Source organism: Narcine bancroftii, chromosome 1, assembly GCF_036971445.1.
Source record: "Narcine bancroftii isolate sNarBan1 chromosome 1, sNarBan1.hap1, whole genome shotgun sequence".
In the NCBI taxonomy this organism is placed as follows: Eukaryota; Metazoa; Chordata; class Chondrichthyes; order Torpediniformes; family Narcinidae; genus Narcine; species Narcine bancroftii.
The window spans coordinates 356,110,174-356,125,407 of record NC_091469.1 but is presented as its reverse complement, the minus strand read 5'-3'; the positions used below and the strand labels follow the sequence as shown (position 1 = coordinate 356,125,407).

General features: G+C 40.8%; 1 protein-coding gene across 1 annotated transcript in view; it reads left to right on the top strand.

Annotated features, from left to right (window-relative positions):
* The window catches only part of znf830 (zinc finger protein 830), a 73,325-nt gene that overhangs the window by 35,129 nt on the left and 22,962 nt on the right, over positions 1–15,234 (top strand). The window contains exon 5 of the mRNA XM_069911949.1: positions 753–958. Coding sequence (XP_069768050.1) covers positions 753–958 — 206 coding nt within the window. The remainder of the gene's footprint in view (positions 1–752; positions 959–15,234) is intronic.

The window sequence follows — 15,234 nt, the reverse complement described above, 5'->3', positions numbered from 1 at the left end:
CACATTTTGATCTTCCCATCATTCTGATGCAGATTATTCTTGGTCTCATCTGTCCACAAGTCCTTTTTCCAGAATTCTGCAAGCTCTTTCAAATTCTTCTTGGCAAATTGTAATCTGGCTATCCTTTCTGTGGCTAGTAGTTTCCATCTTGCAGTGTATTTCTGTTCATGAAGTCTCTGTGCTGCTCCCCCAGAGTCTAGAACCCCTCAAGGCTGCTGCCAGGAGAGATGCAGCCATGCACAGACCCTACAATTACAGGATTTTAAATAACAACACCATCAGCTCCTTTAACAGGTCATTTAAAGCCTATATGCGCTGTATCTCCATTCTCCCCCACCCCACCCCCTTCCCCGACCCTTCTGCAGGCCCATACCAGCAGCAGCGCTGCCATTACAATAGCTAGGAGGGAATGGCAGCAGAAGCACAACGAGAAGTTGCTCTCCAAGTCACACACTATCCTGACTTAGAAAGATATTGCCACTTCTTCACTGTTTGTGGGTTGCAATCGTGAAATTCCCTCCTCAAAAGCACTGTGGGTATTATCCTGCAGCTCACAACCACCTTCTCAAAGGCTATTCAGAATGGCCAATTAAATGCTGGCTCAACTGCAAAGCCTACATCCCTTCAATTAATTTTTAAAAAACTAGAGGTTATTTTCATAACAATATACTGTGAATATTATAATCAGAAGTGTCCAGAGAAAATGGCTGGTGATTCAGTGTTTTGTTTTTCTTGACTGCTATTTCTCACAGGGTATCACCTGATGTTATTGATCCAGTGAATGAAGTGTCTCAACAGTGTTTGCTGCAATGCAGCCAAAGCTTGGTGGTTGCCAATAATGATGAAGTGGATGAAGCGGTTGAGATCCGTTCTAGTCCTGCACCACCTGAGAGTGTGGTTATTTTACAGAAAAATGCTGCTCTTCCAACACCAGTGCAGAACAATATCTTACCTGCAGGTATGTGTTTGAGTTACAGGCCTTTGTTAAATACATTTTGCATGATCAGGTTTCTAAACATTTATATCAACGTTGCAGGAAAATGAAAGGCTACATTTTGCTCCAGAAAGTAACTGTGGTTCAGATGGTTGAAAATAATGTAAGAATTAATTTAGAATTTGTATTTAAATTTGTTTTTGCTGTTCTTTACATTTTTAAGCTTAATGAGGATTGACTGCCACGTGGGAAGTACCACAGAAAATTTACAGTCAAAACTCGATTTAAATAATGAGTTCATAGTCACCTGCAGTTTGGGAACCTGTTTCACAACGTACATGTCATTCTCAACATTGTTAAGAGCCTTTGCTTCAGTGTTTAATCCTTAAAGAAACACAAAGGAATGAATCATGACGCAGGAATAAGATTATTATGTGCCTATTAAGCTTTGGATTCCACCATCAATTACTGATAGAGGAAATTAAAATGATAAAATATGCAGATGCCAAAAATCTGAAACAGAAACTGAAAAGGTGGTAAAACAGTCTCAGGCTCTTTTGGCAAAGGGACAATGTCAGTATTTCAGGGAAGGGTCACAGATCTGAAACACTAACTGTCTCTTTCCACACTTGCTGTTAGAATTGCTGAGTCTTTCCAACACTGATTTTGTATTGATGGAGGATGAATTTTCTGGCACTGGACCACCATACCATAGGTTGCCACGTCCCTATTTACCCCACCCTGTCTTACATACTGGTGTATTCATTTCTAATTTACTCTGAATTATCAGTAACAATTATACACAAGATATTGGAGGAGGAGTAAATCAACTGGCTCATCGATCCTGCTCTGGCAACCTATGACCTTCAACATTATCGGCAACTCCTCCAACCATGGTATCATCCACAAACTTACTGACCCATCATTCTGCGTCTTCATCTGGGACATGGATGAAAATCACAATGAGCAGAGGTCCCAGAACAGATCCCTGCAGAACTCCACTTGTCACTGACCTCCAGGCAGAATATTTTCTGTCCATGACTACTCTCTGCTGTCTACAGACAAGCCAATTCTGAATCCACTCACCCAAGGTTCCATGGATCCCATACCTCATGACTTTCTGAAGGAGTCTGTCATGGTAGACCTTGTCAAATCAAGTCAAGTTGATTGTCATCTGATTGCACAAGTGCAACCTGACGAAATAGCGTTCTCCAGTCTTCAGTGCAAAAACACACAGACATACAACCAGACATAACACACATACAGACAAATAATACATGTGCAGGACAAGTATTCATAAATACCAATAAATAAATAAATATCATTTCATGAATATGAGAGTCTCAGATGTATTAGTGTGAGCAGTCCCTTTGGTCATTCAGCATTCTCACTACCTGTGGGAAGAAGCTGTTCCTCAGTCTGTTGGTGCTGACTCTTTCCTGATAGGAAAGAGTCAGGACCCTCTTCAGACAGCGAATCTGGTAGATCATATCGATGAGGGGTGGGAGATTCCAGAGATCCTCTCAGCCACTCTTATGGTCCTGTGGATTGACCTCCAATCCAATTCTCTGCAGCAATTGTACCACACTGTGATTAGACCAGCCAGGACACTTTCAATGGAGCTCCTATGGAAGGTTGGCCTAATGGTGGCCGGTAGCCTTGCCTGCTTCATTCTTCTCAGGAAGCACAGTCACTGCTGCGCCTTCCCAACAAGTGAGGAGATGTTGTGTACCTTACTAAAATCCATATACACCATATCTACCACCCTACCTTCATTTATTTTGTTACTTCCTCAAAATCTAAATTAGGCTGATCCTATCATGAACTATTGGAGAATCATCTCCAATAGTTTGTACACCACTGATGTAAGACTCACAGGTCTATAATTCTGTAATTCCCATGATTTTCTTTAATACCTTTTTTAAACAAGGGGACAACATTTGACATTGTCCAATCCTCCAGCACCTCCCCTGTGGCCAAGGACGATGCAAATATCATCGCCAAAGCCCAAGCTATCTCTTTTCTCCCTTTCCACAGCAACCTGGGGTATATCTCATCCAGCCCCAGGGACTTATCAATCCTAATGTTTTTAAGAAGACCCAGCACTTCCTCTTTCCTAATCTCAACATGGTCCAGCACAAAAGTTTGCTTGATTCTGACCTTACCTTGAACAAGGTCCTTTAGTCTGATAAATACTGAAGCAAAGAATTCATTTAGGATCTCCCCAACCTCCTTCACCTCCAGGCACATGTTGTACCGATTTATATCTTCCTACCAAAAAAATGCTAAACCATTCCTACTTAGAAACCTTTTGTTTTTCTTTCATCCATGTGCCTGTCCAAGAGTCTCTGAAATGTCCCTGTTTCAGCTTCCATTACCAGGCATTCCAGGCACCCACAACTCTCTGTTTGTTTTTTTTTTAAAAACGCCTCTGATGTCTTCCCTAAACTTTCTTTCTTTCACTTTGTACAGATATTCTCTGGTGTTTGCTTTTCTCGCCCTGGGAAAAAGGATGTTAGCTGTCTTCCTTATCTACACCTCTCATAATCTTGTAGACCTCTGTCAAGTCGCCTCTCAATCTTATTCGCTCCTTCATCCTTAAGAGCCCCTACCACTACTCCCGTCATCCTTCTATTTTTCACGTACACTTTGAATGCCTTGGGGTTCTCCTTAACCCTACTCGCCAAGGCCTTCTCATGGCCCCCTCAAATTCTCTTAAATCCTTTCTTAAATTTTTTCCTGACTACGATATAATTCTCATGAGCCATTCCTATTTTTTGCTTCCTTCTTAACCAGCTGCCTTATCTGTTTTGTCAACTATGGTTCCCTTTTCCCTGTCTCAGTTGGAAAAAGCTATCCTGCACCCCATGCAAATCATCCCTCAACGTCCTCCTTATTACTTCTGTGCTTTCTCTCATGAACATCTATTCCCAATTTACACTCCCTGGTCCCTGCTTCATCTCATCATAATTAGCCATTCCCCAATTAAACACTTTCCCATTTTGACTGTTTTTATCCTTATCCTATAGCTCTGCTAAAGCTCAGGGAGTTGTGGTCACTATCACCAAAATGCTCCCCCATCGAGAGGTCTGTCATCTGACCAGGTTCATTACCCTTTACCAGATCCAATATGGCCTTTCCTCTTGTTGGCTGGTCCACATACTGTGTCCAGAATCCTTCTTGGACAAACCTGACAAATTCTGCCCCGTCTGCCCCTCTTGCAGTCAGGACGTGCCAGTCAATATTTGGGAAGTTGAAGTCTCTGATAACACCATCCCTGTAATTTCTGCACCATCCCAAAATTTGCCAACTTATCTGTTCCTCAGTGTCTCAAGGTCTATTTGGGGGCCTCTAGACTCCCAGTACTGTGATTGGTCCCTTCCTATTTCTAGCTTCCACCCACACTGACTGGAAGACACTCCCTCTACAGCATCCTCTCTTTATACAGCCGTGATGCTATCCCTGACCAGTAATGCTACTTCCCCTCCTGCTCTTTTACATCCTATCCTATCCCTTTTAAAACACCTAAATCCCAGTACCTGCATCAGCCAATCCTATTCTTCTGCCAGCCAAGTCTCTCCAACAGCCACAATGTTCCAATTCCATGTCCTGATCCACGCTTGATGATTATTTATTGCTAATACTCCTTACGTTGAAATTGACACATTTCAAACTATCCAACTGACTGCTTTAATGCTTCCTTCTCTGCTTGTACTTCCTCAAAAAAACCTACAACTTATTGCATCATCCTTTCCTCCTCTGCCCTATTCTCTGCTCTCACACTTTGGTTTCATCCCCTCTGCCAAACTAGTTTAAACAGCTCCTGCAAACCAGCCCCAGGATATTGATCCCTCTCCAGTTCAGGTGCAGGCTGTCCCAGAACTTCTATCATTTCTTTCAGTGCCCTGGGATCCATTCCTTCAGGACCATGCAACCTATCTATTTTTTACTAACTAGTTTGCTCAGCGCTACCTCTTCAGTGATATCAATTTTGTTGAAGTCCTTATCTCCCATCACATCCATGACATTTCTCTTTGACATGTTCGAAGTGACTTCCGCTATGAATTCCAACACAATATCGTCGTTCAATTACTCATCTGTTTCCACATTACCCAATATTAATTCTCTCTTCTCATCTTACAAGGGACCTCCATTCACCTTAGCCACCTTTTCATCTTTATGTAATTATAAAATCGTTTGCCATCTGTTTTTATATTTTATGTTATTTACTTTTACTCTTGCTGTCCTTTTAACTGGAATATACTTTTATTGAACACTGTGAAAAGTTTATTTGGAAGTCTTTCACTGTCCCCACCATATACCCAGTGTTTCCAATCTGTTAGCCAATTCTTCCCGCATTCCACTGTCGTCTCCCTTTCACACTAGTTTTTTTTTAACACCACATTAAGTTTTAGATCAAACTATTACCCCATTTGTCTGAGAAATTTAATCATAGTGTCATCATTCCTTCTGAGACTATCCTTAACTGCAAGATTGTTAATTTAATCTGTCTCATTGCACAGAGCCAGATCTAAAATAACAGATTCCTTTGTCAGTTCAGTATCATTCTCTTCAAAAAGGTATTCTATGATGCATTCTATGAAGTACTTCACAGGACTGCTTCAACCAACTTAAGTCTCCTCATATATTGAGTTATTGCCTGTGTCATTGTAATATTTGTGACCTGTAGATAATTTTCCCTTATTGTTCCCAATCTCTACCCAGATGGATTAAACATTCTGCTCCTAAGATCTTATATTGTCTCTCACTATCTCCCTGATTTCTTCTTTCTTTGGCTTGGCTTTGCGGACGAAGATTTATGGAGGGGTAATGTCCACGTCAGCTGCAGGCTCGTTTGTGGCTGACAAGTCCGATGCGGGACAGGCAGACACGGTTGCAGCGGGTTTGCGAGGGAAAATTGGTTGGTTGGGTGTTGGGTTTTTCCTCCTTTGTCTTTTGTCAGTGAGGTGGGCTCTGTGGTCTTCTTCAAAGGAGGTTGCTGCCCGCCGAACTGTGAGGCGCCAAGATGCACGGTTGGAGGCGAGATCAGCCCACTGGCAGTGGTCAATGTGGCAGGCACCAAGAGATTTCTTCAGGCAGTCCTTGTACCTCTTCTTTGGTGCACCTCTGTCTCGGTGGCCAGTGGAGAGCTCGCCATATAACTCGATCTTGGGAAGGCGATGGTCCTCCATTCTGGAGACGTGACCTGATTTAATCCTGAATTAAAAACCTGTCTATCCTTCCATATTACCTGATACCCATGGATATTTAATTCTCAATCATCTTCACCCATCCAGCCATGTTTGTATAATGGCCATTAAATCATATCCTTGTATACTGATTTGTGCCACTAGTTCACTGTGTTTCTAATACTCTGTATTATGTATTGATCTGTATAATTACTTCTGCCAAATGCATATCTAGAAACAGGGATTTTAGGAATCATGTTTAACCTCCTGGATTAATGTTTTTTTTAATACAATTAAGATCCTTGCAAATGAAACCTGAGTTGTGTTGTGCAATGTTACTTTGGAGATTCAGGTACATAATTCCAGTGACCATGCCCTCCCTCCATTGTAAGTGCAAATGAAAAATCTGTGCACTTAAAGTAACCTGATTTTTTTCTGATCCATAAAAACAGTTCAAGTTCAAAAGCTAGTAAAATCTTGATTATGTAATCCCTTTGAATAAGCAAGTTGTAGCTTGTCTCAGAATAATACATGGAACATTTTAGTGTTGAGATTTTTTTTCATAACACACCATTTATTCATTTGAACTATGAAATAACAACTTAGATTTTCCAGCAAGCTTTCTTATGCGTATGCTTTGTTCCTGTGAGAAAATATAAGGCAAACAACCAAATATTATGTTGGTTCTGATTAACTTTACATTTTTGGTTTGGTTCTTTTCATTCTATATATTGTAGACAATCCATGTCCTTTCTACACTCCCATCCTTTGAATCAATAAAAGGCCATCCATTTACAGCTGAGTCTGTCAGATTCATTTTAGTATCCACTTTATTATTTCCTGCTGAATTTTCTGGAAGTATTGAAATTAAATAATTCCTCTTAGGAAGTATGAAACTGTATTAAATTCTTAATGTGTCATCATTGCTTATATTTGCCCACTTTAATGATCATCTGATGCAATTCTGACACTTCACGATGAGTTTTTCTCAGTCTAGAGTAGAGAAATGGGGATTTTCTATTAGCTATCCTCAGTGATGCCCATTCTTTCTCTGGATAGTGCAATGAACAAAATATATTTTTGATTTTTATCTTTTCTGGGAATTTGTGAAGATAAGAGTGCTAGATATAGTTGCAAGAATGTTAACGTTGGAACACTAACAGTTTGTTGGCATAATATGTTGGCATCAAGATTCTTCAGTTCAGTCGTACCTATATAAAAGTGAACTTTGGCTTCCAGTTTGGTAAACTTAATACTTTCTAGTTTATCTGCACATAGTTTAATGTTTGGAGTTGGATAAATCTCATTTGTTGTCAACCATAAACACAATGCCTGGCATTATTATGAATAAGTTATCAGATTTCCATTCAGTCATCCAATGATATATGTGTCCCCGCTTTTTAAATTGGTTTGTATTTGCAAGTATGGTTGGTTACCAGCAATGAGTGATAAACAATTAAGTATGTTTCTAAAAGGCAATATTTACTATTGGTAAATTCTGTGCTATCACAAAAATTATATTGGTTTCATAGTATTCTCAATTAGTGCAAAACCAAAAATTGAAAGACTGCTGTTTATTGCTCCCTTGGGATCCAGCAGGGATTTGATGGGCAGAAAGGACACTCAAATATAAATTAATTTAAAGAACCTCTTATTCTGATTGAAGATTAAGCTTTTCATGTTTCATTAAATTTCAATAACCAAACTAAGCAGTTAAAACTTTTAATTGCTTTCAAAGGCAGTTAAAGTTTTAAATGATGAACGATTGAGCTGGAGTGATTTGATGTGAAAGTCAACAAAGTCATCTATGTATGGACCCACAGGAAATGAGCGCAGTCTTAATCGAGTATTTTTCCATTTATATTTACCAAGGAGAAAGACATGAGGGTGAGGGAATTCGAGGAAGTAAATTGTGATGTTTTGAAGAGAATCAATGTTACAGTATCAGAGGTGCTGAAGGTCTTAAAATTTGTAAAGGTAGACAACTCCCCAGGGTCTGATCTAATATATCCTGGGACAATACAAGAAGCTAGAGAAGAAATTGCAGGAGCCCTGGCAGATATATTTGCATCATCATAAAGCAGAGGTGAGTTGCTGCAAGACTGGAGGGTGGATAATGCTGTGCCTTTACTTAAAAAGGTCGTGAGCACAAGTTAGAGAACTTTTGGCCAGTGATTATATTGAGGATTGTAGGTAAGTTACTGAAGGGGGTTCTGAGAGACAGGACTACATGCATTTGAAAAGTCAGAGAATTAATAGAGTCAGCATGGCTCTTTGTGTGTAGGAAATCAATTCTCTTGAATTTTTGAAGAGATGACCACAAAGATTAATGAAGGTTCAGTAAGAGACGTTGTTTGTGTGGCCCTTGCAACTCGTCCTCCTTGACCTTCGCAGGCGTCCCTATTGCACAAATCATGCTCCCTGCTCTGCCTTCTCAACCCCCTGCTCTGCTCTTCTCCCCCCTGCCCCACTCTCTTTTCCTTTGTATACCTCTCTCTTCCCACCCCATCTCTCTACCCTTCACCTTTTTTCTGACTTCCCTCTGCATCCTCTCTGCTAGTCTCTGACCCCCACAGTTTCTCCCTTTTCTCTGCAACCCTCCCTTCCCTCCCCAGTCCCATCCACCACCATACTCCATCCCTCCTTATGTCCCTCCCCCACCTTGTACCTCCCAAACCCTAAACTCCCCCTATTCCCTGACATCTCCCATTCCTTGTCCACTCACCCTCTCTCTGTTTGTTTGGTTGGAGGGTGGAGAGGGAGGGTCAGAGTTTTCTCCTTCTGCCCATCTCATCCATGCTGAATATTATATCAATCTACTTTAGTCCTATTTGTTTCTATTTGGCCTTTATTCCTCTCAGTCTCCTTTTCTGTGTTCATGTTTCAATGTCTTTTAAATGTGATAATGGTACCCACCTCTTCTGGTAGCTCATTCTGCTCCCCTTCCACCCTCTATGTGATAAAGATGCTTCTTTGAAATCTTTCTCCCCCACTCGAAACCCTCTACCCTCTAGTTTTAAACTCTACTAACTTGAGAAGACTGACTATACATCTTTTCTATGACCCTGGTGATTTTGTATACCTCCATAAGATTATCCTTCAGCTTCCTCTGCTCCAAGCAAACAAGTCTCACCTTCTCCTTGTAACCTAGCCCTTCAGTTGCGGTAATATCATTGTGTATCTTTTTTTTGCACACTGTCCCCTTTAAAGATATCCCCCACTCGATCTTCCTTAGTTGTGGATGAAAGCATCATGCATGAGCTTGGAATTAAGCTTCAACCTTCCATATTCTGATTCATCCTAAATTGTCAAGGACTTAACAAGTGTGCAATGCTGTGAAGTTGAATTGGTTTAACTTTCACCTAGATCTGTCATGTATTTTTTTGATTAATAACTTCCTTGTGGGGAAAAAAACAAAGAGTATAATGAACTCTAAAAATGTAAATAAAATTAATAATTAAAAATAATGATTTAAAAATAATAATTCATTTATGCATATGTGCAAATTGAAAAAAAAGTAAATGTTTATTTGAGTAAAAGCGCCATGCTGGAGAAACTCAGCAGGGTAAACAGTGTCCTTTATATTGCAACTGTAAAAATACATATCTGACATTTCAGGCTTGAGCCCTTCATCGGAGTATGGAAAAATGTCAGTAGGCATCTGAACAAAAGTGTAGGGAGGAGTTGTGGACGCAAAGGTAGAAGATGATAGATGGAGGCTCTCGGACTCACATGTCTGTCCATGGCCTTATGTACTGTCCCAACAAGACCACCCGTAAATTGGAGGAACAACACCTGATTTTCCATCTGGGCACTCTCCAGCAAGATGACATTAACATGACTTTGCTGGTTTCTGCTAATATGCCTGCCTTTCCCCCCCCACCCCCGCTTCCCTTCCCCCCCTCACCTTCCCTTCCCCTTTTCACTTCTCCTCCCCCTCCCTCTCTATTCACCTAGCCTTCCCTCCTCCCCTTGATCACTGCTGTCCTCTCCCTCCTTTCTCCACCTATCACCTCTTGCCTTTGAAACCACACCTCCGCCCCCCCCCCCCCCACTCTTTTGTTTGGGCACCTGCCGATATTTTTCCATACCCTGTTGAAGGGCTCAAGCCCCAACATCCATTATGTATTTTACCTATGCTACATAAATATATAGGGTGGCACGGTTGGTGCAACCATTACCACAACACCTCTACAGTGTTAGCGATCGGGACAGGACCTGGGTTCGAATCCAGTGCTGTCTGTAAGTTGTTTATACATTCTCCCTGTGTCTGCATGGGCTTTCTCTGGGGGCTCTGGTTTCCTTACACCCTTCAAAAACGTACCAGGGAGTAGATTATTGGCATGTAATTTTGGTGGCACAGACTCGAAGGGCTGAATTGTCCTGTTACCGTGCTATATGTTTAATTTTTTTTTTAATTTAAAGGACACTGCTTAACCTGCTGTGTTGTGTTTTACTTCAACCACGGTGTCTACAGATTTTCATGTTATAAATATTTTTTTTGTTTTGTTGGAGTTGTTACGAGCCCAGAGGACCCATAAACCCAGCAGCAATAGATATTCATCAAGACAAATGGTTACTTAAACAAAAGTTGCTTTTAATTATCTCTAAACATGAAACCAGAATCACACTTTAACTTAACTTAATTAACCTAACTTAATCTCCTTCTAATTCTAAGCACACGTGTGTGCAATGTCTGTGTAAGTTCAGAAAAGTTCTTTGGTTCACAGTCCAATCTCACTTCTCATTCCTCAAAGTTCACTGGTTGCAGGCAATTCTTGTACTGTGCACAGAATTTAACATTTATAAAGTTCACCAGACTTTGGTGTTTGAAAGGTAAATGGTTACCGCTCAGGAAGGTTCTTGTTGGTTTTCAGAGAGAGACTTGTTGTTCCAGGACATCCACAACTGATGTACTCCATCAGCCACTTCAGTGTCTTGCTGACTAAACTTGCCCTTTCGGGGTTCTCCAGATAACCTCTTTTTTTCAGGTCACCACAGAGTTCCTTTTTGTTTCACTTATTCCAAGTGAACTATTAGATAGCCAGTCCTCTCGTCTTGCATGAAGGACAAGGGATTTGACCAGGTCGCCTTCCAAATGGGATTTCCATATGCTTGCCAGCTTGTCGTGTTCCAGTCCCAGCTACTTCTGCTGGCTGTAACACTGTACAAGTGATCTCTGTCTGTCTCTCTCTCTCTTTCTCTCTCTCTCTCTCTCTCTCTGAGAGAGCCTGTTTGACTCTGCTTGCAAAACCACATGACCCTCTTAGAACAGCAAGTTCCACTATTTTAAATAAGATCTGTTTGTATGTAACCTACTCATAACAAACCTTTCCCAATTTATCTCCCAAAAGCATATCTATATACTCTGTCACAGAGTGAATTTTATTCCATTCCTCAAATCTTTGGGTAGTGATTCATGAATTTTGCTTGGGTGTATTTAAATTACTCGAAATGCCACAACATAGGGTTCTCCTAGGTGTTCATAGTGTTCACTCAAATAAAATTATTGCTAGCTGTTTTATACCAACAATTGGCGGTAGTTGTCTGTAATGATAAGACATGACAGTAATAAGTAATTTTGGAAATTTGTATGTATAGTTTGCTTTCCACTAATTTTCATGGTTTTTGTTCTAAACAAGTTGTCTGAATGAGTGTCAATGTGAAATTGTGAGCATGTTTGGTACATTTGTGAAGGATTGCACAAAGTCAAAAACTGCATTTGCTGGAAATCTGAATTGAAAACAAAAGATAATGTAATATTCTGTGGGTCAGGCAGCATCAGTTTTCCACAAAATTATATCTTGTAGTTTGGTACTTTAAGCCTCTTAGTTACTTGAGTTGGAGAACACAAATGCCAAAAATACTGTTAAATATCCAAATATGGTTCACAGGTCTCATCCTAATACTATAGTCTTCCAATAAATTTGTCAAGAGCCCAAAGTGGTGACTGTTACTGATGAAATTAGTCAAATTGCAAAACCAGTTATCTGTTGTACAGACTGGAATGTAACCATGAACACACCTTAATCTGAGTTTGTGGGGGAAAAAGCAAGATGAACATGAGTGGGTGGTTAAAATCGCAGAACCTGTTTTTGAATGCAGCAATTTGAAGACATGTGCTTCTCACATTTGAAATCGTTTTCAATTGTTATAAATCAGTAGCTGATTACCAACCACCTCCTCCTCCACTCCCTCTCTCATCCACTTATTCTTCCATTATTTCCTGTTCTCACTCCTTACCTTCTGAGTAAAACTCGGACAACTCTGATTGTTCAAAAATCCTCATAGAATTTCTGGCTTATCCTGTTTCCCACTCTACCTTGAAACTCATTGGGGCCTTTTTTGCTCATGCTGCCTTTAAATATACCAGGACTTGTTTCCCACACTTCCTTTTAACATACTAGGATCCTGTTCACAATGCTCCTTTTAAACTTTCTAGGTTCACTGGATCAGTTCGCACAACACTATTACAGCACCAGCGACATGGGTTCCAATCTGGCGCTGTCTGTAAGAAATATGTACGTTCTCCCGGTTTTCTCTGGGTCCTCCAGTTTCTTCCTGCCACTAAAAACATAAAGGGGTTGTAGGTGAATCAGGGTATTTGGGCGCACAGGCTCATGTATTGGAAGGGCCTGTACCGTTCTGTATGTCTAAATTAAAAAAAAAGTGAATGAAGCGTGTGTTAATGAGAGTAACAGTTCAGGACATATGCTGGTCTAGCAACACTAAAGGGTGATTTTTATTCTGCCCTTGCTACATCGCATCTCCAAAATGTCTTGAGCAGAACCACCAAAAATATGTTAATAGTCCACGGTGGACATGTACTGCAAGTTGACCAGTTTAGAAATGCCATTTTTTAAAAATCAATATAACATGGAATGATGTCATTAAAATGTTACAGAATTTTGAGGAAATAGATGATGCTCTCCATGGCTGTTTTGACTCCGTAGACTGGTCTGTATTTGTGGATTCAGCAACCAACCTTAATGAATACACTGCTGCCACAAGTGTGGAAGGCTGTGTACCAAAGAGAATAATCCATGTGCTCCCAACCCAAAACATGGCTGAACGGCAGGGTGCTCACATTACTGAGGTCCAGGAGTGAGGTGTACATGTCAGATGACCTATCCCTCTACAAGAAAGCCAAGTAAGACCTGCAATGAGGCCACCAAGAGACAGAACTGAACCAAACTTGATCTAGGCAAACTTCACAAACACCTGATGGCAAGGTATGCATCACGGGCTACAAAGCAAAGCTGAGCAGAATAGTAAACATTAGCATATCCCTCCCAGATGAGCTCAATGCATTCTACACTTGCTTCAAGCAGAAGGCCAACAAGCAGTGGAATAGCACCCACAGTTAGCGACGCAGATGTCAGGTTGACCTTTCAGAGATCGATTTCATGAGAATGACCGAACCAGACAAAGTTCTTTGACCTGTCCTCCATGCCTGTACAGACCAACTGGCGATTGAATTCACAGAATTCAACCTCTCTCTCCAATACTTGAAGTGCCCACCTATTTCAAGAAGGCTACTATCATCCCAATGTTAAAGAAGAGCATAGCGATGGTTCTGAATGACTGTCACCTGGAAGTTCTGACATCCACCATCTTGAAGCGCTTCAAGACATTGGTCATTGCTTGCATTAACTCCAGCCCACCAGCCGCTCTCGGCCCACTCCAGTTTGCATACCGCCAAAATCTAAGTAATGTGAGCACCCTGCCGTTGCCATCTTCCTGGCCTCCACTCAGCCCTGGTTAACAAGGCATTCTATGTCAGATTACTATTTCTTTTAACACAATCGTACCAAACAAATGAATTCCCAACCATGTAACCCAACAGGTCTCAGCACCTTTTCTCCATTGTAAACATAACTCTCTATCCCACAAGCTGCATTGGATTAGTGACAGCACCTTCTCCCCGTTCATATTCAATACCTGGGCTCATATTATTCAGCCCTCTACAATAATCTCTACAATAATACAGACAACCACATGGCCAAACAAGGCTCCAAAATCTTACATTTGCAGATTGCGTCACCATTGTAGGCAGGATCTCAAACAGCGATGGTGGCTTACAGAAGAGAGGTAGAGGGATTTGCAGCATAAGTCCTTCTCTCTCAATGTCAGCAAGACTAAGGAGCTGGTCATAGACATCTGAAGGAGGGGCAGATGACCAAGTTCACATTGAAGGTGCTGATATTTTGTAGACAGTTCTGAGGGATAACTATCTCCCATGACTTGTCCTGGTCCACCCACACCAATGCAATGGTCAAGAGAGCACACCAGTACCTCTACTTCCTCAGAATCCTCAGGGGATTTGGCATGTTGCTAGCATCCCTAAACAACTTCTACAGGCGCACCTTTGAAAGCATCCTATCAGGGTCCATCACTGTGTTACACGGGAACTGCATCACAACTGCAAAAAACTGCAGAAGGTTGTGAACGTGGCTCAGAACATCACACTAACCCCATATTCTCCATTGGAAAGCAGCCAATATACCAAATGACTGATCGCACTCTTTCTACACTCTTCAGTCAGGAAGAAGATTCACAAGCATGAGAACTTGTGGACTATCAGACATGAGGACAATTTATTTCCTACATTTATCAAACTCCTTAATGAACTCTAAAATAGGAAAATTATGTTGCCTTTGCTCCGTCTCATATATTCTCTCTCTGTAATTGCTTGTATCTTACTTGCACTGTTTGATATGTCTAATGGTCTGCTTGCAAAACAACCTCGATCACATTTTTGATACATGTGGCAATAAAATTTAATTTGAACATAATGATTTATTTATTTACTAATTTACTTTTTCTTGTCGCAGCAAGTTTTTTTTTAGAACTAGCTATTACCAGCATTTCCCTCAGACTATTCTGGACAGTATGATGATATGCATCACTAGGTTTTTATCCTGGAATAAAAGTTACCACCTGTAAATTCTACTCTTTAATATTTTTTCTTGATGATTGATGCAGAAATTGATTTATCAGTGGCAGGAGTATAAAAGAACACTCTACAACATTTCCACAAGGAGATGTGAATGAAAAGGTCCACATTGTTCCATCAAGGTATTCTTTGTATCTGCCAATTTTCACTATGGT